The sequence below is a fragment of the Phragmites australis genome, chromosome 13 (genome assembly GCF_958298935.1).
Source record: "Phragmites australis chromosome 13, lpPhrAust1.1, whole genome shotgun sequence".
Taxonomy (NCBI): Eukaryota; Viridiplantae; Streptophyta; class Magnoliopsida; order Poales; family Poaceae; genus Phragmites; species Phragmites australis.
In genome coordinates, this window is record NC_084933.1 from 31,320,736 (window position 1) to 31,346,306 (window position 25,571).

General features: G+C 43.9%; 3 protein-coding genes across 4 annotated transcripts; 1 reads left to right on the forward strand and 2 right to left on the reverse strand.

Annotated features, from left to right (window-relative positions):
* Positions 1–355: 355 nt before the first annotated feature.
* Positions 356–4,382, reverse strand: LOC133889030 (pre-mRNA cleavage factor Im 25 kDa subunit 2). Its single transcript, XM_062329466.1, has 7 exons — positions 4,082–4,382; positions 3,051–3,096; positions 2,797–2,890; positions 2,634–2,707; positions 1,585–1,671; positions 1,399–1,509; positions 356–907 (listed from the first exon to the last, which is right to left on the reverse strand). The coding sequence occupies exons 1-7, from the start codon at positions 4,204–4,206 to the stop codon at positions 836–838; spliced, it is 609 nt and encodes a 202-aa protein (XP_062185450.1). The 5' UTR covers positions 4,207–4,382; the 3' UTR covers positions 356–835.
* Positions 4,383–5,025: 643 nt separating this feature from the next.
* On the reverse strand, positions 5,026–6,504 carry LOC133889633 (pentatricopeptide repeat-containing protein At3g29230-like). Its single transcript, XM_062330080.1, has one exon. The coding sequence runs from the start codon at positions 6,502–6,504 to the stop codon at positions 5,026–5,028; it is 1,479 nt and encodes a 492-aa protein (XP_062186064.1).
* Positions 6,505–7,862: 1,358 nt separating this feature from the next.
* LOC133889807 (tRNA-specific adenosine deaminase TAD1) lies at positions 7,863–11,572 on the forward strand. 2 transcript variants are annotated; one of them, XR_009903934.1, is made up of 9 exons: positions 7,863–8,635; positions 8,919–8,993; positions 9,549–9,647; positions 9,939–10,111; positions 10,179–10,255; positions 10,380–10,499; positions 10,579–10,666; positions 10,847–11,241; positions 11,443–11,572. XR_009903934.1 is itself a non-coding variant. In XM_062330282.1 (8 exons), the coding sequence occupies exons 1-8, from the start codon at positions 8,206–8,208 to the stop codon at positions 10,955–10,957; spliced, it is 1,173 nt and encodes a 390-aa protein (XP_062186266.1). In that variant the 5' UTR covers positions 7,863–8,205; the 3' UTR covers positions 10,958–11,316. The 2 variants fall into 2 exon arrangements, 1 of the variants encoding a protein (XP_062186266.1); XM_062330282.1 differs by lacking the exon at positions 11,443–11,572 and having other exon boundaries at positions 10,847–11,316.
* Positions 11,573–25,571: the final 13,999 nt, after the last annotated feature.

Genomic DNA, 25,571 nt, shown 5'->3' on the forward strand with positions numbered 1-25,571 from the left:
AGGAGCGTAAGTTCCCGAGCACGTCAATATGTGTTTCAGAGAACATGGGTTCCCCGAGCTCTATTTGTCCATTGTGTTTGTAGTGAATTTGATTGATCTCTGGTCACAAGCTAAAACCAAACCGTGGAAACAAACACGCAGGAAGAGTCTGGAAGCGTAAGATGAGTTACCAAGGCTTAAAATCACATTTGGTTCGTAATCTTTCAGTAAAATTATCATTTTGCATCCATCAGTGAGACAAGATACGCCAAACGTCCCCATTTAGGCATGACCGACCAAAAGACAATGGTGACACTTTTTTTCTCTTTTTCTGAACGCAAATTGCAGGATGGTGACACGCAAATTACCCGTAGTATACTTAATATGATAATGCGATTAAAACGCTAGGTATTTCAAGACATTCATCCATGTGTACTCTCTCTCTCTCTCTCTAATATGCATGTTTACAGTTCACAAGGGGTGCTCCCTGCCAAAAACACTGCAGTTCTTCTAGAAAAAAAAAATGGCTGCCTGAAGAACTGGAGTTACAACATACCCCGAAATGGCAGAAGCATCCAGACGTACATGTACATGGAACAATTAGCACGGCAGAGCAATAAACAATCATCTAAAATACATCATGCACCAGCTTGTGCTGCAACAACACAATGATCCAACAAAATACAGTCGAAATGCAAGTCTAGATACAGTCTAATATGCATAATTCATAAAATCCGGATGATGAAATAAAATCAGTCTTGCTAGGTTGATCAGCTGGTTCAGCACGTCAAAGATCCATCCAAACCTAAGTCCACAGAAGAGCCTTGGCCACACTAATCTTCCTGTCTCATCATCCTCACGAGCTAACCATGTTGAACTGGAACCTAGAAAGCTGCTGCGGGATGGTGGAGATGACAGGCCCGTATCGCTGCATCAACACATAGAAAAAGAAGTTTCAGAAACAATTTTAAAAAAAAATCTTGAAAGCACAATGTAATAACAAAGATAACACCGTAGATGATAAGGCCATACAAAGAAGGGAAACCATGCACAAAAGTGATGATAGACGAGGCTCGCTAGAAAGGAATTGGTCTCAATACCCCCAAAAAAACTGCAGGTTTCAACTATTATCCTATCAATAATGCCTTCTTATAGATAATTGGTTAGGTAGCAAGTAAACCCACGCTGCTGGCACCAAAGAGCACTGTAGATTAAAGAAGTTCTCTATAGGATGGCAAGCAAAGAGATGCAGAAAGGAACAAAGCTACGCAGGTAAAATGAGAATACCTCCCTGTGGAATACAATTTCAAAACTATAGTCACTGGCCTTACTAGAACAATAGAACATACATCACATTACAATTGATGGATGGGTAAAATGTGCCCAGAATTTAACCATGGGACTAGAATGCTACTTTACCTGAACATTATCATAGAGTTCAAACAGTGGAACAGCAAGCAGCTTCAAGTTCCTTGGGACAGCAAAATATTCTCTTTCAGATAGGTGAACAATGAAAAGCTTCTTGCACTCCTGTTCATCAAATTGGTCATTCATTATTTGATCCCAACAATAAAGGTACAAAATGCTCCCAAAACAAGAATGTACCTTAGGCTTGGTGATATGTGGAGGGCAGTAAGGATACATCACAGTCTCAAAGTTCGGCCTCCACCACACAGCAACACACTCTCCAACCTGGAAGTGACAAGTAAGCCTGTTATACCTTCTGAAAAAGTTATTCTGCACTAGATCAACCTTTTGAAGGAATCCTATAATATTATTAACAGCATGCAGAAAACGAAATAATACCCAAAATTTTACTGTGTGAAGATACTGAATAAGAGAGCATATGTGTGATTAAGTACATGCTGATCCCTTGATTTCATCTTCTGATGAGAGTTCATCATCAAGCATAGCAGATCTACCTACATACATCTACATGAATATTTCTATGTGAAGTAGACATGAAAAAGGATAGCGGGACACTGATCAGGAGGGTATGCCAGTTCATGTGGTTAATCTTGAAGCTTGTGGCAATGATTTTTCTGCAAATAACCCATGCCACTGTTTCAATTTAGGTATACCGTAACATAGAACACAATAATCTATAGATTGGTTATTAGTATGCCTCAAACAACAAAATGGCAACAGCAAGCATGGTAAATAGCGGGTTAAGGAAATCAGGAAGCCTGAAACTACAGTTCATTCCCCCCCCCCCCCCTCTCTCTTTAGATTAACATAAAGCGTGTGGAAGTTAGCAATCCACGTGCCAAAACCATAACTTATGCATCAGTCCCCTTATACAGTTATTACTTTTATTTTGTTACTATTACTAGTACCTTTATTATCATTATTGTTTTCAAATCATCTTTTTAGTTAGATCTTGTGGGTTTCATCTCTAGCCTACCCCAACTTGCTTAGGACAAAGGCTGTTGTTGTTGTTGTTGTTAGATTAACATAAAAGCACCGTGTACAAATCAGAAATGGCTGGATGCAAAGGCTGGAGAGAATTCAACACTACCATGCAGCACATAACCTTCAGGCATCAGTACAGCATGATCGAAACTAGAAAATTGTCAGATACAACTAAATTCCAACAGAGTGCGATATGTCATGACCATAGACTAATAGTTAATAATCTCTCTAGAACTCATTACCTGCCAGTTAGGCGGAAAGGAAGGCGAGTTCACTGCAAGTTTGCTGCACAACTTTCTCTTCAGACCCTCAATTTCTGCAAATTCCATTCACAACATTCAATAACCAAATAGATAAGATTATCATTATAATGGATCTCACAGAAGTTGAGCAACCAAAACTCACCATTTTCTCCAGGCTTCAACCGGCCACCAGGAAGCTTGCAAAATGTATTTCCAATTTGCAGGAGCAGTATGTGGGGGTGGTTGTGCTCTTGCACCTATATAGGATAGTGCCAAGAGAAGATTTTAGTTAGTTTTTCAAGTTACAAAGTTCAAACCCTAATTGTCAAAATTGATTGAGTTTACCAACAATTTGATGTTCCAAGCACAAAAAGTAATGTATATGGCAATAATCGTGGAATGAAAAGAGAAACATACCAAAAGGATTGCTTCGACACTTGTGCGCATTCCTTCTTTCATGTAGCTGTCATTCACAGAAGTAATAAGTGATTAACATGCAGTGCATTGGATAGAATAAATTTAGAAGAACATATCTAGCAAAGGAGCCTAACTTTTTGGAAGATACTTAATAGAAACAAGTAGAATATAGAAAATAATCTTTGCTGTCAAAACACACGGCATGGGCAACCAACAATAGTAGAAAACTTTGAAGTACAATACCAAACGATTGCAGTTAACTGAATGAGAAAACCAAAATTTTCTAGTCTTTTCCTTTGTGGTATATTTTGACCTGATCACTTCCTGCACCATTGTCCCCACGTATACCATTATATGGTAAAACTATCTGTGACGTGCTCCAGTAATTAAGATTTGCCTTGTAATGATAGAAAGATTCAGCCCAAAACCACCACAAAAACTTGAACTATTCACCTGATTTTAGATATTTCTGTCAGTGCAGTTCCCCTGCTGCAGACTATGAAAACACCCATCCAGTGATGAACTGATGACTACTCAAATTTCATCAGAACGACCGAAAAGCCATCTACACAAAGCAAAAGCATTATAACATCTCTGGATCTGCTGTTATTTAAACAGCAGTGCAACACCCTCCGTCCCACCTCCCAATATATTCTCCACTCAACTAAAAACATTAACCCTCATTTAGAACACAAGATCAAAAATCAACAAAATACAAACTGAATACTAGGTTTTCGTGAATAGTCATGACGCAAATTTTGCAGCATACATGCACGTTAGGCTATAAATCCCAGCTGATAAGATATATATTTGCAAAGTAATTTGCAGAAATCGCCTGGGGAACAATCCAACAATGTCGCTGCGAACAGTAGACTCAGCAATGTTGCCTACCCGGCGCCAACTCGAAACTAAACCAAGGAGTTTTGTGATCTGAGCACTAGGGTTTGGGGTTTCCGGCGAGAATACGAAATCTAGGGTTTGGGTCAGGGCGGGGGCGGGGGCGGGGGGCGAACACGGTCGGAGACACTTACTTGACCTTCATGCGGGCAAGGCGGTCGGCGACGGAGGTGTCCTTCTCCATCTTGGGCTCCTTGGTGCCGAACGTGTAGTTGGCGAGCGGGTACACGTTCACCACCGGCGACGAAGAGCTCACCATCTTCTCCTCCTGCTACTCCTCAGCGTCGGCGAGCTCCCTCCTTCCTTCTCGGGTGCGGCGGCCGGCGAGGTGGCGGCGGAGAAGAGGCTGCTGGGCTGCTGGCCCTTTGGGTCGGCCCAGGTTAGGGAGAGGAGTGGCGAAGGGTCTCGGTCACAACTGGACACGGTCGCGTTCCGGTTCGGCCGGTTCGGGGTTTTAGGGATGGACCGGATGGTGCGGGATACGGGAGCTCTTAATGCTAGCCGTCCGATCCATCTTGAACCTCTTTCATGCTAGATTAGTGTAAAAAAACTCGTATTTTTTCTAAACGTGTATGGATTTTACTGTGTTCGATTACGAAATCAGATCAAATACAAAACATATGCGAATCCAAATCAGATATCTTGACAATTCGATCGGATGGGATATCCAAAGGTAGTCTCCAAGGTGCTAGCACTGCTCTGCTACATGGATGAATATCTCAAAGAAGAAATGCAGCTGAGAATAGTAGCATGTAGAATCGAATCTGGATGCTCACAAGTCATCAACAGTAACCAAGTACGAACTTGTACTCTTGGGGACTTATGTCGCCCCAATTCAGTATGACATAGCCCAATTTGCCAGTGCACCACAACAAAATTCACACCCTATCACAGCGCACACCTTCAGAGATGTAGCATGTGAGCACTGAAAACTTCATTTAGTTTCAGGCTTCCAGGTAAAGTATTAAAATCTGGCAGAAGGAAACCAAAAGAATCAGCTTATTCGACAACAAAATCAAGGTAATCATATACAGTAGCTGTGTTCATGTTAACGCCACCATCTCATCATCTGATTGAATTACACTCGCCGTGGCCTCTCGGCAGATCCGAGGCCAACATGAATCCTGCACCCGCCAAGCAGTGCCCTCCAGACTTCAGAATTAGGTTGACAAGGCATGCCCTGCAGCACGGTCACTGCTTCGTCGACATGGCCGTTGTGGGAGAGCAAATCGATCAGGCAACCGTAGTGCTGCAGTGAGGGCCGAATGCCATAGTCCCTCTGCATCATGTCAAATACCCTGCGCCCTTCGTCAACAAGAGAGCCGTACCTGCATGCCAGCAGGACGCCCATGAAGGTGAAATGGTTGGGCCGGAAATCTTGTTTCCTCATGAGATCAAACAGCCTGAAGGCGTCATCTGCTCTGCTATGCACAGCGAGTGCTCTGATCATAACGTTCCAGGAGAATACATCCTTCCTGTCCATCTTGAAGAAGACAACCAATGCACGGGCAATATCGCCGCACATGGCATACATTTCAACCAAGGCTGTCCCAACCTCAGCATGGACCTGGAGCGCCGGAATCACCAGGTTGGCATGGATCCATCTGCCCAGCCTCAGCTTTCTCAAGTTCTCACAAGCCGATAGAACCGAGACAACAGTGAAGCTGTCAGGGATGAATCCTTCAAGCAGCATCCTGGGAAACAACTGGAGGGCCTGCCGGAATCTCCCATGCCGAGTGTAACTCGAGAGGATGCAGTTCCACGACACCAGGTTCCTTTCAGGCATCCGGTTGAACAGGCTCCTCATGCCGACGAAATCCCCTGCATCGGATAGTGCCCTGAGCATCGTTGTCCATGACACGATGTTCTTCACTGCCATTGTCGCAAACAGCTCCTTTGCTGCCACAATGTCCGACACCTTGACATAGGCAGCGAGCATCGAATTCCATGACACGACGTCCTTATCCACCATTGCATCGAACAACTCCTGCGCCGACTTGACGTCTCCAACCTTGATGTACTCCGACATCATCCTGTTCGACAAGCCCACGGACTTGACATGAAAGCCGTCGAACACCCTCCTCGCGTCGCCCAGCGAGCCACGGGCGACGTAGAACGCGAGCAGCGAGCTGCCGACGGCTGGCACGGCATCAACCCCCTCCTTCAGCACCTGACAGTGCACCTCCTCGCCGCGCCGCCACATCCTCAGCCTAGCGCACGCGTCCACGACGTACGGGTAGGTGAAGCTGTCGGGGGCGAGGCCCCGACGCGGCATTTCGCCGAACAGCTCAAGGGCGCGCTCGTGGGGCCCGTGGTAGGCGCATCCCCGGATCATGGCATTGTAGAGCACGACGTCGGGGACCTCGGTCTCCCGGAACGAGGAGAATAGAAGGTCCGCGTGGGCCATGTCGCCGAGCTCGGTGGCGCGGCGGACGAGGAGGGCGGGGAGGCGGTGGAGGGAGGAGGACGTGAGGAGCAGGCCATGGATCTGGTCGAGCTGCTTGCGGGAGCAGTCCTTGAGGAGGTGCGGGAGGAGAGCTGGGAGTTGGAGGCTCATAGGCAGGCCGAGGCCGCCGCCGGCTAAGAAGGCCGGCCCGGGGTTGACTGTCGGGCGAGGGTGCGATCACCGGCTTCAGGGATGGGGGTGGTCAGTGAGTGAATCATTAGGCCATCTCACACCATTTTTGCTTCGTTTAGTTTTCTTCTTTATTTTCCTCATTGTTACTATTTTTTTATCTTTAACCGTTTCTTTTCGAATTGAAAGATAGAATACTAAGGGAAAAGAACCTTAAGAATTCTTTCATGAAAGAAACTATAAAACGAGACCATTAGAACGCTAAAGAAAAAAAAAATCACGAAGGGAATATAACTTGCGAATTCGTTGGAGATGGTCTTAGACCGTGCTTTTCCTTCTTTGCATGTGATCCTCAAGATTCGTGTTGGCGTTTGGACGATTTCGAATGATCTCACTAGTAGTGGTGGTTGATTTTGATGAAACAAAGATGTTAGAGGAGTTTGATTTTTTTCTTTCCCTTTGTCTTGATTTGGGTGTGTATTTCTAGGCTCCCTATACGGATGATGAACAAAGTATCTGGAGTGGCTATTGGTGAACAAAGCGTTCAAATTGGGAGGTTTCTTTGGGTGAAGGTGAAGGTAAAACTGAACATTGGTAAGCCTCTTATTCGTGAAAGATTGATTGTCGACACTTTTTTTACGAAGATTAGCTCATAATAGTCTGGCTCTGAGGGTTAATTTGGATATAGTGAATGTTAGCTTCTCTTCACCATGAGGATTGCGTTTTTTCCCTTTTCCTGGCACGCTGTTGCTTCTTTCATTAGATTTTTTCCCCTTTATTGGTTATAAGATGTCTGATTCTCTCATTGGATCAACAGGAATGACCGGATGGCCTCTTTCCTGTGAGTTCTTCTACAGGTGCGTTGCTGTCACACATTCTGGTGCTCCTGAGTCCTGAAGGATTCTCCATTGAGTTTTGTTAAGGATTCTCCATTAATAACACATAAGCAGGAACTTACAGTGGCGAAGCTAGAACCGAAACAAGGGGAGTGCGCCACTTAGCCTGACTGAATATTGGTCTGCTCGTGCTTCACGCTGGGCTGTGGGGGTGCAGGACTTTGGGCTGTGGGGGTGTATATGTGGTAAATATGTGATGGTTAGCACTGAAATTTGTTTTTGTTGTGGGTGCATTTGCACCCCCACAGCCCATTGAATTTTGTTAAGGACTCCCTTTTCCCCTCTTGTGATTTACTGGTACAAGAAGCCAAAGTTCCATTGTGAAAATACGTTGGATTTCTGTTGAGTACCAACATGCACTTGAGCTTCTTAGAAAGGCCCCAATTTTACGGCTGTTGGTCGTCCCAATTTGATGCGGAAGGCCAGCTTAATTGCTGAACCCCCATTGGTGCTCTTTCTTCTTCGCATTCTTGTCCACGGCGGCGTCGCGGCAAGGTTGCTCAAGTTGATGGCGGTGGCTCGGCCGGCGGTCGCGGGATGCCAGAGGCAGCGACGCACATGGGGTCGACAGTGACGGCTCCGGTGCCGCGGCTGGCGCGATTAATGATTGGTTGTGCCAAGGGGCTGACGGCGCTCGCCGGTGGCAGCGCGACCTCGTCGGCCTGGAATTTTTACAGATTAGACCCTATTTTAGATCGCGATAATAACCGCGATCCGTTATTTTTAGTCCTCCTTCAGCCTTCTCAGATCGTTCTCCCCTGCTCTGGACGATCCGCCGACACCGTCGATGCAGTCCTCCTCGCCGGCGCCGCCACGGACCGTCGACGTCGACTGCGACACCGCCCCCTGGGCGGAGGCCACGTCCTCGGCCGCCCTCCGGCACTACCGCTCCCTGCCCAAGAAGGGCAAGCCGCAGGGGCGGGAGTCCACGGTCCTCGCCGCTTTCCTCCTCACCACGCCGCAGGAACCCCAAAGCCCCACTGTCCTCTCCATGGGCACGGGAACCAAGTGCCTCGGCGCCGCGCGCCTCGGTCTCAGCGGGGACCTCGTCCAGGACGCCCACGCTGAGGTCATCGCGCGCCGCGCGCTGCTCCACCTTATCTACTCCGAGATCGGCCGCAACGCCCCGCCGGATTGGTTGGTTGCTTCCGGGGATGGTGGAAGATGGAGACTGAGAGATGGGCATTGTCTTCATCTGTACATCACACAACTCCCATGTATGTACCGTGCCAACAAGTCCTTTTGGTTTGAATTCCGATTGCTTGTTCTAGAGCATGCTATGTAGAATGCTAAGCTACTAATAGCAACATTTTGCATTGTTCTGACTAATTGATCAACAGGTTTGCATTTTTTATGGTAAATTGTTACTTCTGTTGCTGCACTTGTTCAGTCTGGTCTGGTCTCGTGTGGTGATGTCCTGAAGTAAGCTAGTTAGTAGTTATATAACATAGTTTGACAGTTACAGTTGATATGTTTGCTTGATTTGGTGAATTGATGCAGGTGGAGTCATGCCGGTACCACCGTCACAGTCGGAGTTGCGGAGGGAACCGTTGGATAGTGTGAATGGATGCAGTGGTATGCCTCTATCTTAATATTGGTGTTCTGCATGATAGTAATTTGAAGTTTTGAGCTGGTAATTTTCATGTACCATGACCTGGTCACCTGTTAGATTTGATAAAGTCCCTGGCTTGGTCCGGGGCCTGGTACAAATGTTATCTTGAGTCTTGACAAAGAGACAATTAGTTTGTGAATTCTTTAGTTTACCTACCAGATGGGCCTTAATTATGATGGTTTCATGATAGTGTCAGCTGCCCTTATCAGAAAAAGTTAGTGTCATGGAAGTATGTAACTCCTAGGCTCCTAGCTAGTTGACATTAGTGATCACTGTGCTACTGTTTAGCTAAACTGGAACTGGAGTTCTTACTTTTTTTTTTCGATGCTTAATGAGGGGTCACATTTTAGGTCTCGCAGGTGTTTGATGCGGTCTGGAATATTGGTAGATGTTGAGCTTTGTTCGCATTGGTTCTGTCAATTGAAATCAAATTCATTGTTTTGTGGCAATGTTGAACCATGTTTTCTGTTATTAATTTGACATATGTTTTCTAATTAGTATACTAATTTGTGTATCAGACATTACATTCGTTCAAAGGAAGCCCGGCCGTGGTGATACAACATTCTCCATGAGCTGCTTTGACAAAATCACTCGCTGGAGTGTTGTAGGAATTCAAGGTTCGTTGTCCATGACCATATTCGGATTAATTCTATGTCTATTTATAAGATCAGAAATTTTAATATTTCGATGTTATTCATCATGTGACAGCAATGGTGATTTATGGGTCGACTTGCTATGTTAACTTAGAAATGGAGCATGTTTCTAGTTTCTTTACTATCAGTAGTGCCTTTTTTTTTTCTGGCATCCCATTACTTCTTTGGTTAGATTTTGCCATTTACTAATTATAAAGTGTCTTCTCTCACTGATTCAAGTGGGATAAATCCTCTTTCCTGTGCATTCTTCTACAGGTGCATTGCTGTCGCACATATTGGAACCCTTGTATCTGTCCACCATTACTATTGGACAATCACCTGACGGTGCTCCTGAAGGGTTCTCTATTGAAAATAATATTGAGAAAGTTCTTGATGCTCGCTTGTCCTCTCTGTCCAGCAAATTGCCTGCTTCTTTCAAATTACACAAGGTTGGTATTCCTTTGCTTCTTGTTCGCCAGTAACTTCTCTGTGACAATGCATCCTTTCTATCTGCAGCCACGATTTTTCGAGGCACCTGTTCCGCCAAAAGAGTTTCAACAGATTGCTGGAGATGTACCCCCTTTGACATGCGGGTAGTATACGGTTTGTTGCTCTGTGAGCTGGGCCTTTTTCCCTTTTGGCTCTTACTGTATGTATCATTATTTTGCTATAATCTTTTTAACTGGACAGTTAACTTAGGCGTAAATCGTTTACTAGGTACTCAGTTTGTTGGAATAAATCCAGTTTGCATGAAGTTGTCTTAGGAACAACTGGGAGGAAACAAGGAACATCTTCAAAGGCAGCATGCTTGCCCTCCACTGAGTCATTGCTCTGCAAGTAAGAGGGACCTTCCTTTATTTCAAGCGATTCTTATATGAAACTATTGCGATGACCGTTTGTTGACTGTTCATGGCAGGAGAAGGTTGCTAGAAGCTTTTGTGTCACTTGAAAATCCAATGGTATCGAAACTCAAATGTGAGGAGCTAACTTATCGTGCAATTAAGGTATTTCATCTTATCTCGGATGAACTAGATGTTCAATAACAAAAACGCACGGAACCAGCACAGTCGGATTTGGTTTAAATGCCCCCCCCCCGCCCCCCCCCCCCCCCCCTTCCTTGTGATTGAACTGGTACAATAAGCCAAGAATCAATAAATGTGCTTGGTTTTGTGTTTCTGTTGCAGGATACGGCTCATGAGTACCAGCATACGCTTGAGCTTCTTAGAAAGGGCCCATTTTTCAGCTGCTGGCGTTCTAAGCCTGCATCCGTCGATTCCTTTGTAGTTTGGCGGTGATGACCGTCCTAGTTTGACGCCAAAGGTTGGTTGATTCAGAAGACAGAACATATATGTATGTTTCACTCCATTTGAACAAGTGTTGTATCAGCCTGGCTGCAAATTAAGCGCGTGTCAAATTATCACTTGGGACGGCCGAGACCTTGTGTACGGCCTGCTAGTACAGATAGGTGGTCGACCGGTAGATGGATGGACCGAGAGAGGACGTACGTGCAACTTACCATCGAAAACAAGTAGAGTTGCGCATGAGGCGTTCTCGTAAAATAGCCGCATGCAGATGCACGGTGAGAAGTTTAAGAGCGATTTATATATGATTCTACTTTACTGCAAATGAAATGAATATATATATGAAAAGCATATATATATATATAGTACAGATTAATTTTTCTATAGTACAGATTTTATATATATGTAAAGTGTCCTTCCCTCCTAGTATATATATGAAAAGCATCCAACGACCAACGCAAGCCTCTCTTTTTCTAAAGGCGACGAGGCGAGGCGACTAATCAGTGGTCAGAACGGCGCTGGCTGGCTAGCTCCATCAGCTACCGGTCCGTCCTCGTGCAGATGCAGCACGGCACGAGGAGCGAGAGATAGGAGACGACCCTGCGAGAGAGAGAGAGAGAGAGAGAGAGAGAGAGAGAGAGAGAGAGAGAGAGAGAGTAATTCGACGCCAAAAGCAGAGGCTTGGATCACCAATGAGGCCATGAGAGAGCACGACGATATCGTCTTGTTCGGGCTTTTGACTCTTCTGTTAATTTTTTCCAGACTTCAGAAGTGATCTGAATTCTGAAAGCTGTGAATTGCTGAATAACTTTTACAGGCAGTACGAATATCTATCTGATGATCAGCGGCTGTTACGGACAAACTGAAGCAACAAATGGCCAAAGAAAAATGTGCAAATATAGACATGTAGGGAGACTATACTAGGAGGGAAGGACATTTTACATGTCCATGAGTATGATCGAAGTAACATTCAATGGCAGATGGGCCTCTCCCTCCTCGAAATGGAGTACTCAACGGTCGCGTCCTCACTCCGCCAATCCTCTCTCAAGTCTCAACGTCCAAGCTCCCCAGCTAGCTGTAGGGCAAAAGTGTGCTGTACAGCAACAAGGACTCTTGACTTGTAGCTGCCATCCATGGTACTACTGTAATTGGCATGACTGCTCTGCTGCTACTCAATTCATCTACTATTGTAGGAGCTGGACTCCACAGCAACCTCTCTTTCAGTTGAAAGGAGAGAATAGAATAAAATTTTGGTTACTTTGGTATTGTTTACTTGAAATCCTTCACTTGTAAGTGAAGGGAATGATGCCCAATGTGGGGGATGTGTTGAAGTGCAGAGTTTGGTGCTGCTGAATTTCTGAAAGAAAACGCTCACTTGCTTCAGAGCTCCTCGAGATGTATCTTGTGAGTATACTGGTGGTCTGGTATACTTGCTTAAGCTTCATACTATTGGTATGTGATATTGTCAGATCAGTTTAAATTAAATTCTAATTAATCTTAAGACGATTATTTGATAAGATGAGAACTAGCTCATATATGTCTTTCGACACGTCATGTGTTAACCCATATCTAATTACAAAGATCAAACCACCGATGATTAAACCAAATTGAATTCCGATAGTCCCGGTATGTGTGCGTTGGTAACTACTAGGAAAGCTATTATCCACACATTCCTCAACAACATACATACCATAATATGATGAAGAAACAGCATTACAAGAAAAACAAGTTAATACAAAAGACAAACGACAAGGCTCGTCTAGCGTTAACTTACAACAAACATCGTAGCGGAAAAATAAAACTAAAGAAATAAAATAAATAAAACAGGTGATGCCACTTGCCCACAAGGCAACCAACCGGGGGCTAGAGTAGCCGGCATCTAACTCCATCTGAAAAGAAAATAAGTAGCGTGAGTACGAAGTTACTCGCAAGATTTAATCTATAGTGGATACATATAAATCACTCGACTCCAAGGATTATACATTTGATTGTTAGCAAGGAAATAGCCATAGGTTAAGTGAATTCATTATACGAAAGCAAACTTGATACAATTGTGTGAACATCTACACTAGAACACATATACTAATCTATCATATAGATATCCACTTAAACGTAAACGTAACTAGAACCAAAATAAACATAACTAAAAATGGAACCATCATATCTCATCATAACCAACATACATTCCCAACATACCATCTATCCCAAACATTTCACATTCGTGACTCTATAACCGATACAAATGGACAGAAGCATGCTCAATAACCGAGAGCGTGGCAATTCAAATTGATTTTACACCCTGCATGGATACTCCTGGACCCACACTACTCGAGGACCATTCAGCTTGCGCGACCCGCTAAAGTCCACGCAAGGGAGTACTCGTGTCAACCTTTCTCAATAAGCTCCAACCGTTTGATCATACGCCGATAGATGCGGGGTCATCTAGAACTACTCATGGAGCAAACTAGATACCCCAACTGATCTCTCATGCCCAACACCATTAACTCGCACGCCAAAAAGCCGCAGCTACAAAGATATTTGGCTCACCCATTCTATATCCGTGTATGTGGCAAGTACGGAAAAGTGCTAAAGCCAACTGCACCAGTGGATGGTGCTTAAACGATGCAAACGGTCTACGGTATCCGAGCTCCTCTCCCGAACTACCCCTAGGAACTCCTCTGGGGTAAATGATACCCCTAGCACCACCCACATCTCACGTCATTCTTGCTCATCCAACCAACATCATCAACCTAATATTATGATCATTTTGAAAGTAATTAACATATATGCTCGCGAACGATGAAACATTTCACTACTCGACTTCTACCAGTGACCTGTGCATTGCTAAGCATTATGAAAAACTTTTAAGTTAGACAAGGTCAAATTAAACCCAGGTTACAAGAATACGGATAATCAACAATTCAAAACAGCAGAAATAATGCATCAAAATAGGCTCTACCCATAGAACCCGACATCGACTCACTAACATGCAAATATACATAAAGCATAATTTATCAATTGAGATGACACATGATCCAAAATAATATGCGCAGTATACTTAGATGTTTGTCTTTCTGCTTTTCTTCAATTCAGGATCAACGACAAACCTCCTCGTGATAATCCGCTACTCTCTGGTTTGACGATCGATAAAGAAAATAATGTATCACAATAAGTATGATGAAATGCTACAAAATATGCTTTATAATATATGAAAATATTTTTTCTAGTTAGAACAAATCATAAGAAAACTAGCAAAATTGGTTTCACCAATTTTGGATTTGTAAAGAATTAACGATGAATTAATGAAGCATTAACCTAATTAATTTATCTCAGAATTTTTAATTAAATATTTTATGGCTATGGACATTTTTATTAGGTATAGTAGGTTATTGTGAAACTAACAAAATTGGTTCGTATTTTTTTTTTTGCGCTACAGAGAATTTATTATGAATTTTATAAGTTTCAGTAAATAGTGAACTACACTAAAACGATTCTGTCTGAGTTGACCGCGGTCAGACCGCCAACATGTGTGGTTGGACCGCTGGGAGTGGCGGTCGGACCATGGGAAAATGCGATCAGATCGCCAGCATGCAAAGAGATTCAGGTCTGGCGGTCAGACCGGACCCTTGGACGGTCTGACTCCTGGAATGGCGGTTAGACTACTAGAAAATGCGATCAGACCGTTGTGCTCGGTCGGGAGCACTTGATGAGCTTACCAGCGATGATTCTGACGATGCCTTTGGCCAAGGCCGACACCTAAATGCTCTATGCGACGAGGATAACCTATTTTAGATGGTTTAAGTGACATTCATAGGGTCAAAAGCTAGTGCCCCATGTATCGATATCCATGGTTAGGGAGCTCAGTTTTATGGCTATGGAGAGTGAAAGAACTTAGAGGAAACAAGGAGAAAAGAGGTTGGGAAAGCTTCACATTGGTGTGGGGAAGCTTGCTTGTGGGTTGGTTGGCTTCGGAGAAGCTCTAATGTGTGGATCCACTCCGGGGTGCTCCGATCGGCCTAGAGGTGGAAGAAACGCTTCAGGATTGCTACGGCGAAGGGGTTCCTTGGGGATGAGCTCGGGAACAACGTGGAGACTCGTGGGTGATCTCCTCCTTCGGTATTCGTCCTCCATTGAGCTCAGATGGAGACCTTCTCTTCTCTTCCTCCTTCTCTCCTCTCTTTTCTCTCTCTCTCTCTTTCACTCGGTGGGGAGAAATGAAACGGTGGGTGGATGGTTATGTGGTTGTCGAGGGCTTAAGTGGCGATTCTGTGTATTGGCGGTTAAACCGTGACAGAGCAGAGACTCTGAGAGTTCTGCACGTCACTGGCGGTCAGACCGGTGGTAGCTCGGTTGGACCGCCAAGGGGGTTTCTTCTCGAATTCTTTCTAAAAGGTTTGGGGGCTTTTAGTACGATTAGGGTTTTGGAGATGATTAGGGATGCCCAACATATATGGTGGGAACGCGTATACAACAAAAACATACATTTTTGAAATATTTTTAATACTTAAAACGTGATTTTAAAATACTATAATGCTTATGCATGCTCCGCGACCGAATTAAGATTTTTGGACCGTGACAGATATGCTATAGTTTATACCTTGAGAGGATAAACTGATAGAACATGTCTCTCCTTTTCTACCGGCCTATCGGGGTATATATGAGGAAGAGTAGCCTTTCCATTAAGTGTGTTGTTAGTTGTGTCAGTTTAGTTACATAATTTCTAGTGGACTATCTAATTGACAGTTATCACCTTAAAGCTTGGAGTAAATATACTGAGTAATTTCAAGACTTTTGTGTAATGGAAATGCCAATATGTTTCTTCAGAAAGTCTGACTAACCACACAGACACTACTTGTAAAGCTGGTTTCAGCAGAGAGATTCCAAGTTTTTAGTTTTGCAGAATCTATGCATGATTGCCTGCTATACTTGAACCCTAAAGCTCTCCAGAACAAATGGTCGCAATGACAAAGCATCAAGCTTCTTTTTCCTTCTTTATCTTTGTTTACCACATCATGGCCTTCCTTTGTCATCAACAAACAACAACCAGCTGCTACTTTACAAAAGCATCGCTTCAAAGCCCAACAGGCCACAGGCGTCTGTTTCCTTCCTAGATCATAGCCGCTAAGTACACTTGCCATTTAATTATTTAAACTATGCTGCAATCTAATCATACGTGCAACATGCAGTAAGTGCTAACTAGCATAAGACACCAGTTTCAGCACTCATTCAGCATGTCTGACTGCATCCCAGCCTCTGAATTTTTTAGGATGAAGTGCCACTAGGTAGCTCCAATATTTAGAGCTGGCTGCTACCTATAACAATTAGGACATACTCTTAAAATTTATACTAAATAGATAGCTTTAAGTATGAAGTGAGCCTCACTTCAGCACATCTTTCCTCTGTAAGACCCGTATAATTTTTGATAAATATTCTTATAATAGTTAGAGCTATAGATATTGGAGCTGCCCTATGATTTGCAAGTGCAGAAGGGGGTGATGGATCGACTTGAAGAGAAGAGGAGAGGTGTGTGGCAACTGCAAAAGGAGTGATGGATAGACCGGAGAGAGGAGAGGTGGGTGATGGACTCCTCTGCTGGTTGTTGACAGGGGACCATTTGCTTTGCTGCAGGATCTAGCTAGGTCAGGTCCCAATAATGCCAAGGCTTAGCTCCCTGTATGTATAGATGAACTGATGAGCAGGTTCAAGAAATAAAAAAGGTCAACATCAGAGACCGAAAGATAATTGCGAGGAGACCAAACGGAGCTGGAGTTGGACATGGACCAAAGTATGCACTTGCATGCCTTCAATACATGAATAGTATACAACTAGCAGGGTGAGTGGCTGAGTGCTCCCTTTGTAGGAAAAAACATATTTGCACTTCTTGTTTTCTTAAGAAAAAGGGAGACGATGAGAGCTGAACTTGCAAATCTCTAAATAATTTCTTATTTTCCTGATAATAAATTTATCTTTTTTTAGACGAATAGGTAAGAGAATTGCCTATTATATTATCATGTGCGGGAATTAAATAAGGTAGAAGATAAATTGGTTTCGATAAATTAGGAATGATATAAATTAAAATTAAAAGTCAAGTCGAGATTGAAATAAAGTTAGGGAGTCCGGATTAGTTAAGATTGGAAAGAGTTAGATTCAGTTTGAAATTAGGAAGGAGATAAATAGAGTTGGATTTGAATTGAAACTCTGTTAGTTGGCCGACTATATATGGTTGGTAATAGTTGTGTATTAGGAAGCAAATAATGAAAATTACTCTAGTCTCCTTTAATATTCTAAGTCACCCTCATCTAAAGTCTAAATCTCTCATCTCTAATAGCTGACACTGCCCAGCTATCCTCCTGACAAATTGGTATAAGAGACCATGGCTTCTAATGCTGAGAACACACAGTTCAAGGTGCTTCGCGCCGCGTGGAAAGAGCGGCTACAGAAGTAGATAAGGAGAGCTCACCAGCATCAACAGTACTCTAGCCGACAACAAGCAATAGCTAGGCGAGGTGGTTCAGTAGCTAGTTGTCATGTCTGTCAGACTTGACCAAATTACACCCGACTTAATTGACAATTAAGTCAATTAAAATGGCAGTAATTCCAGTAGTCTCGATATATGCTCAACAAAGCCTAAGATCACAGCATATAACATTTATAACATAATTTAATCATAAGATATAAATATAGTGCAAACGTTTTAACTTTTATTGTAGACCTTGTTCCAAGTTTCAGTTTCTACTTAGATCAAAGGTTTCATAATGTAGCGGAAAGATATTAATAAAATAAAATACCAGTGATGCCATTGCCTGTAAGGCACCACCGGGACTAGCTCAGACATTCGATCTCTACTCCTAGCCGTCTCCAGCACCAGCAGGATAAAAGTAACCGTAAACCAGTTTGTCGTTACCTACATCAACTTAAGAACAACACCTTGAGTACGAAGATACTCGCAAAATTTACACAATATGGGTATATATATTCCCTACTCCAAGGATAATGCATTTGGATTAATAACAAGAAAAAGCCACAAAGTTAAGTTGATTTAGCGAAAAATCATTTAACCAATATAATGACATAAACAACTAGCATTGACTGACAATAAACATAATACTCAATAAAGTAAACTTGATTAACTTGAATAAGTACCAGCACATGTTTCTCCCAGAAGCCCACGTACTTTCCATTTCCAAACTAAACAAAACTCTATGATGTTGCCCAATAGACATAAGCATGCTCATAACCGAGAGTGTGATAATTTGAATTGTTCTTACACCCTACGGTAGGGTACATTTTTATCCACACGACTTGGGTCCATCATTTTGACCCCTAAGACAACCTTTCTCATACCCAAAACTAACTACTTGCATTTGCCCGTATAGCATCGGGGTTACCGTGAGCGAGTCTTGGACACCTCCGGCTCCCCGCCACCTTGCATCTCCTTATACTTTTTCTACGCTTCATAGGGACGCAAGGTAAGCGTAGCACGACATACGATAATCGGCTCATTCTTATCATTAGATCAACATGTGGAAGTACAGAAAGTGCTTAAGCCAAATGACACCACAGACGGTGCTTAAACGATGCAAATGGTCTATGACGTCCGGGCTCCTCTCCCGACCTACCATGGGGAACTCCACTTTGGGGAAGAAGACACCCCTAGCACTTCCACATCTCGTCTCAAATTTTCCAACTCACAAACGGTCTATGGCATCCAAATTCCTCTCCCGAACTGCCTCTAGTATCGCCCATCTCTCTTTTTTCAATCTCACCAACTTATCATCCCAACATATAATTTCTTTGTAACTGTAGTTGAAAATTATGTAGCTCACGAACGACGGTGACATCAATCGCACGACTTTTACCGATGACCTATGGGAGGCTAAATAATTACCGCATTACTTTTAAGTTGGACCATATCTTGAAAATACCTAAGTTACAAGAATTGGGATTAACAACTTTATCAAGGTAGGTATAATACAACAAATAGGATATATCCAATTCCCGATATCGACTCCTTATCACATACATCTACGACATATATCAAAATCTAACATGTTGACCAACTATTTACCGAAGCATAGGAGAGATATGATAGATGCTTGCCTGGTGTTTTCTGCACAACACTCACAAAAATAAGTGGGTTCATTTTCAGATTCGATCACGCGACTCTCTAGAAAGTCTGTTTCTAAGTAAAATAACAATGCATTGCAATAAGTATAACGACATGTAATAAAAGATGCTCCACATTGCATGACAACAGTGGAGATGCAAACTTTTCAGCTCATGAGTTTTAAAGCATCGAGGATTTCCTTAATTTAAATTATTGTTAAATATTTAATAATTCATGGATTTAATTAAGCTTAAAACAAGCTTAATTCTAATTTGATGATTAATTATGTTTAAAATGAGTGTGAGTATTTTTAATGGATATTGTATAATATAATAAGATTAAAAAATTGATTTCCTCAATTTTGGAGTTACTAATATTTAACTATTAATTAATGAAGTTTAAACACATTTCATTAATTAAAGAAATATCAGAACATATTTCATGGCTTCTAATATTTTTAACATTTAGATTATGCTCGTATAAATCAAACAAATTTGGATTTTTCTATGCATTTTTGAGTTTTTCAATCGATTTAACAAATGAACAAATATTCCATTTCACATTTTCTGGAATTTCCGAATACTAAATTGGGCCTAAACCTTTTCTTACATGGGCTTTAGCTAGCCACCGCCTTGATAAGTGGGGCCAAACCTAGTTGACTCGTCAAAATCGACCGAGCCCAGGTAGGCACAGAGCAGAGTCGGCCGATGGCTCTGGCTAGTCTTGCCGGTGGCGACTGGCGTGACGACATGGCCCGGGAAGAGCATCAGAAGCATTAGCGCAACACGGGGAACCCGTCTGGGGCACAGGTGATCGACGGTGATGGCCAGAGAGTGGCTAGCCACGGCGCACGATGGAAACAACATGGCGACAACGACAGTCTGACATACCAGTGGCGAACGGAAGCCTAATCGTCCTGACTGAAGGCACTTATGGTATCTATGCGAGCATGTGGATCCAACAACACGCCTATTGGCCGACGAGCTCAGCTGCGGCTTGACTCGATCGGCTACGTGCACAGGTGAAACGGTGGCGCATAGTTACGCAAGGGGAGGCACGCCGGCCACGGGCTAAGCCTAAAAAGACGCGCACAAAAGGTAAAGGAGAGCTTGTGGAATCTCACCGTGCTTTTGGTTAGGCCGGAGAAATGGTGGTTCAGTGGGTCGACGGTGGAGGAGTGGAGTAGGAAGCCAGTGCCAAGGAAGATGAGGCTGGCATGCCAAATTCGACCGGTAGAGGTGGGGATTCATGTGGGAGGAAGCTCAGTGAGATGGTGGCGTCCATCCTCCTTGCTTTTCAGGGTTCATGCTCGAGGGATTCAAGTTCGGGTGCGGTGGATTTGGGTCGGCGACGCTGTGCAATGGCGTGTGGCTCCTTTGTGGAGTCCGGCCAAGCAATAGAGAAGTGAGGTAGAGAGAGAGACGCGATGGGGAGGGAGAGAGGGTATAGGCTGCGGCCTAATTCCCTAGAAGACGCTTGAGGCATGACTCAACTGTCGTGACTCGGTTGCCGGCCTCTGAAATTAGAAACGACGACGTGTAGAGAGAGGTAGAGAGAAAGAGAAGGGATGAGCCATGATGAACAGTAGCCACCAAGCAAAAATATATCCACCTCTTTATTGATTCAATTGGAGATCTTTCAAGGCCCCAAAAATTGTGGGATAATTTTGTGTGCACCTACAATTCATGTGCAACCCTTTTTAACTTGTTTGACCCAAAAATCCTAAGTCAATTTCAAATTAAAATTTCCCAAAGTTGCAACCTTTTTTAACTTGTTGTAATTTTTATGTCTTCAAAATAATTCCCAAATTTTGGGAAAATTTACTAATATTCTTTACTTGCTATGGACTAATTTCTAAAATTATTTCAAACCCTATATTGCATAGCCTATTTGTGAGTTCCTTCACAATACATTACTTAAAATTAAATCTAACAATTCTTGTTTAATTTTACATTCACTCAATTTCTTGATCAAAACCTTAATTATGATGCTAATGATGCTTATGAATGTTTAATGACATGTTTAAGAATTTGGGTTGTCTCAATGTCCTCGCAACTTTCGGTGGTGAAGCTATGCTTGTTGGACGCTACCAACCAGTCACCAATGCTCCATAGCAGCACAACCTCATTGTGTCGACACCTTCATCGGCGACAACCATCAACATATCCAATATCCTGTAAAGTGATACGTCATCCAATGCAGCGACTCTTTCATCAACGACAACCCTATTAGCAGTTACCGCCATGCCACACCCGTCTCCATTGCTGCCTGCCACAAACATCCACCATCTCTAATGTCATCTTCCATGGGATGGCAAATGCATGCATTAGGCACGTCAAGGAGGCTCAAATTTTAGTGTCTATCAACATTTTCCACGTGAATGTCCTCCTCTATTCAGGAGACGGATGCCATGTATGCGTTGGCATGCACCTTCCGTTGTGTCTGCCCAAACATATCGCACTGACACTACAATTGTTCGTCAACATGGGATTTCAAGAGTTGCAACCATGGCCACCACCTTGGAGATCGAGGATGAGCTTCTCAAAATGAGTGGTGTAATGTCACGTGCGAGAGTTATGTAAGGTAGGAGATAAATTAGTTTAGATAAATTAGGAAGGAAATAAATTAGAATTAGAAGTCAAGTTCAAATTGAGATAAGTTAGAGAGTCCGAATTAGTTAAGATTGAAAAGAGTTAGATTCGGTTCAGAATTAGAAAGGAGATAAGTAGAGTTGGATTCGGATTGGGACTTTGTTAGTTAGACAGCTATATATAGTTGACAATATCTGTGTATTAGAAAGCAAACAATGAGAATTAATCTAGTCTTTCATAATATTTTAAGTCTCCCTTATTTATAGTTTAAATCTTTCATCCCTAGCCTGACGTCGTCCGGCTATCCTTCCGGCGGATATTTATCCCCACTATAATCTCATATCATAATATATATTAAAAAGTAGAATTTGAGTCCAGACGGGCAAAATATATTGGCAGATAGGTTGTTAAAGCATTTGGAAAAAGAAACAAAAACGCTATTCTCACATAGTGAAGTGCGCAAGACGCATGGCTAACTTGAAACCTTTTCAATAACACCACGGTCTCGCCTCCTTGTGAAAGCCCAGAGGTTATTGATCTACCCTTTCAAGATTAGATTCTCAATTGCAATGTTTATGTTTGACAAAACTCCAGCTTTGAAATTCTTGCATGATATAGAATTTGTAAGATAAAATAATATAGCTTATGCTTTTATTTTTAATCTAAAACATGAACAAGAAAACATCACATATCAACCCTATTCTTAGAGTTGAAGCTCTGTCAACCATAATACAACCGGTTTAAAATAGATGTCGTCTAGAGTATGTGGCCATACTTGGATTCCTTCATCTTCTGGAAGTTTTTTCTCTTGAACTTTGGGTTTGTGGGACTTCTTACTGTGAACGATAGTAAGATAAAGAGGTGGGCATTCGTGTGCCCAAGGGGCTTTACACTACGTGCTTTGAGCCATCATAAGAGCTGGAGACATAACCATGAGATCTTTAGCTGGTACGCCATCCTATTCCTACTCCTCATACAAGGACCCCCTCCATGAAAATTTGCCATCTTATAGCTCAAAGACAATCTACTCAATCCTTTTTAGTAGAGACCAATGATCATGCTACGTGACTAGCTCAAAGACATTTGCCAGCTTACTCAATCCTCTTGCCGAAAACAGAGACCTTGCTTGAATTATGGGTTCAACAAGCTGGTAGGCAGAGGCACAACACTTGGTGCTCACTCACTGCAATGATCATGCTATGTGCATGCATGACAGCATTAGCTGTCCACCTACAATTTACATATGACCAGTACAATACCCACCATTTGTAGAAAAAATTTATCTACGCCTTTAAGCAAGCACATCTACATGCCTGTGCAGCGTGATCGCCCGTGTAAAGTCCCCGTGAGACCCTTATCCATGCCATACAGCGTGATCGCACGGCTCACGCGCGTGTATGCCTGTGCACACGAGGACACGTATCAAAGTGCTGCACAGGTCTCTACGAAAGGTCCGGCCCCATAAAATTTCACTCGAAGAAAGAGAGAGAGCAAAAAACTATTGTGGTTTCAGAAAGGAGACGGCCAGAGTCTTGCTTGCGTTTGTCTGGCCTCTTCAAGGCTGGTCGTTTCAAAATTACTCAATAGCCAATACCCAGATTTCTATGCGACATGTACTACCAGCTAGCGTGATCTGAGGTCATTTCTGCATATCCAAGTACCAAGCGGAAGTGCTGATGACATTTCTACTGAAGCCATTCTGCGGAGTGTAGGGTGTTGCACGTACCTAGTTTTTTTTTTTTCATTACTCTTGCACATACATCTTGCGATGCAAAGCGAAATTCAGTCAAACATTTCCTCATCTTACGCCTTAACCACAGAGACAGCTGCAGACTTGAAGTTAATCTGTGTATTTTCAAATTAAATTTTGGAACGTGAAATTCCTGAAAATCTCGAACTAATTTGTTCAAATAAATTTGACTGATTTTTTTATGCAATAAGAATAGTTGGCAGTAAGTACGTCGGAAATGTCCGATACCGACGGTAGAGAAAAATTCTCCCCTGTACCGGTCGATCTAAGTGAAAGCGATACTGTACTGTCCTCAGTCCTAGCAACAGCTAAATGCACAAGAATTGTTGCATATGGCTCTTGCGGACGGCCTTGAATGCTTCCTTTTTTCTGTTTCGTGCTCCTTCCGATCGGTGGGCGGTCGATCCGGTCCTCCGGTTGGTACGTGTGCGCGGGTGGGCAGCAACGGCAAGAAGCTTCATTGCGGCCACGGGCTGTGTTGCATTCTTCTTCTACTACCACCTGCCATCGCCGATTGCTCCTTCTGCTCGCATGATTGATGTAGTTGTTATGGCCAGGGCTAGCTTCCTTGTACTCGTTTTCGTGCCCTCTTTGGGATCTCGGTGTCCACCTTTCGCTCTGCTGCCTTGTTCTTTTGTGGCGATGAGCGTCTGAGATATGTGTCTGTTCGGTTGTCTTGTCCCTGGATTGCCAAGTTACCGACCAGCAAAAGATTACGAGCTCAGGGCTCCTTAGGGTCCATGGAGTAGATTGAACTGAATGCCACCGTTCTCTTTTCCGACCGGCCGGCCTCAACCCAATAGCTGTGGCCTCTTGCCAGCAGTTGAGGTCATTCCGTGCCAACTTCTGCAGTGATTTTTGGGGGTGATTAGACGGCTCTGGACACGAATTCGAGTCTGAACCTAGCCACAAGGCAACAAATTAAGGACCGTTGGAACATCAAGCGTTTTTCTGACTACGTTGCGGATGTTGTCCGCTCCCACTCCCTCCTGGCCCTCCTCCCCGCCGCCGCTCATCCCAAGCTCGGCGTCCACTCATGTCTCGCCGCCATATCCTCCTCATCCCTCTGCCCCGCTCCCGGTCGCCTCTACCACCCTCTTCCCTTTTGCGTGCCCCTTTTGCCCTGGCACCACATCCGTGGGCAGAACCAAGGTTCAGCACTGGCTGCACGGCTCCCTAGCCTCCGCATCTTCTACCGGGGGATCACCTTCGCCCACAGCAAGAAGGCTCCTGGCTAAGTTGGAAGGTAAAGCTGTTCCCGATGACGATGGTGCGGAGTCCTGCCACCCCCATCATGTTGACTCTACTGCTTTCATAACTGCTGCTAGGATGGCACCGCCTCCCCTTCGTGGTCCCTCACCACTGTGTCGACCGGCTGTGCCATCGCCCATTCTCCAGGCCAAGGATGGTGGTTGGAATTTGGTCTCCCACTGTTGCTACCGCGCTAGGGCACCGAGGTCTGACACTGGACGCCTTTCTCCCCCGGTGTCATCTGGTTCTTCAGGCCTTGGACACGGTTAGCTTATGTTGCTAGCGGCGCGCTACCTTACTACGCCATCATCCCCTTCCGAGGAGTCCCGCCTCACACCTGGATGGTTTCCACAGCCCAGCACCTCCTGGGCAACCACTGCTGGGTCGAGCGCCTCGAGGAGGAGATGGCTCTCACGAATAGGCAAGACCTTGCGGAATTCCGCGTTGTTGCATGGTGCGATTCCCCGGACAAATTCCCTAGCAAGGTGGTCATGGAGGTTTCAGAGTCGGGTCTCGCCGTGCGTTACGACGACTACGATCTCCAATAGCTCTTCAGCTCCATTCCTTCATACCTCATGGAGGTGAGAACATTGAAATACGACGTCTACATCTGATTCATCTCCTTGGCGGAGTTCTGAGTTCCCTCCACTTCTTCTTCTTCTGGCAGTAGCGGTGCGTTCTCTTTCAGGGATGAGCCTGGTGAAGGTGGCATGGGGCGTTCTGGGCTTCCCACAGGCTGACAGCTATCATTCCTTCCTTTACCGTCCATGACGGCCAATTCCGGTCCTTCACAGTTTCGGAGGGCGTCCTTTCGCTATCCTCGTCTTCCGCGCGAATCGTTCAGATCGTTTCCTATCATGACTCCCGAGGCAAGCCCCACCCACATGTCCTCTGCTGATGATGTTGATG

Excerpts from the sequence above, each read along its gene's own strand:
- LOC133889633 (XM_062330080.1), bottom strand. The coding sequence starts at position 6,504 with ATGAGCCTCCAACTCCCAGCTCTCCTCCCGCACCTCCTCAAGGACTGC.
- LOC133889030 (XM_062329466.1), bottom strand. The coding sequence starts at position 4,206 with ATGGTGAGCTCTTCGTCGCCGGTGGTGAACGTGTACCCGCTCGCCAAC. Across the intron at positions 3,097-4,081 it reads CTTGCCCGCATGAAGGTCAA|CTACATGAAAGAAGGAATGC; the intron begins GTAAGTGTCTCC and ends TGTGAATGACAG. Across the intron at positions 908-1,398 it reads AACTCTATGATAATGTTCAG|CGATACGGGCCTGTCATCTC; the intron begins GTAAAGTAGCAT and ends GTGTTGATGCAG.
- LOC133889807 (XM_062330282.1), top strand. The coding sequence starts at position 8,206 with ATGCAGTCCTCCTCGCCGGCGCCGCCACGGACCGTCGACGTCGACTGC. Across the intron at positions 8,636-8,918 it reads GTACATCACACAACTCCCAT|GTGGAGTCATGCCGGTACCA; the intron begins GTATGTACCGTG and ends GAATTGATGCAG. Across the intron at positions 10,500-10,578 it reads ACTGAGTCATTGCTCTGCAA|GAGAAGGTTGCTAGAAGCTT; the intron begins GTAAGAGGGACC and ends TGTTCATGGCAG.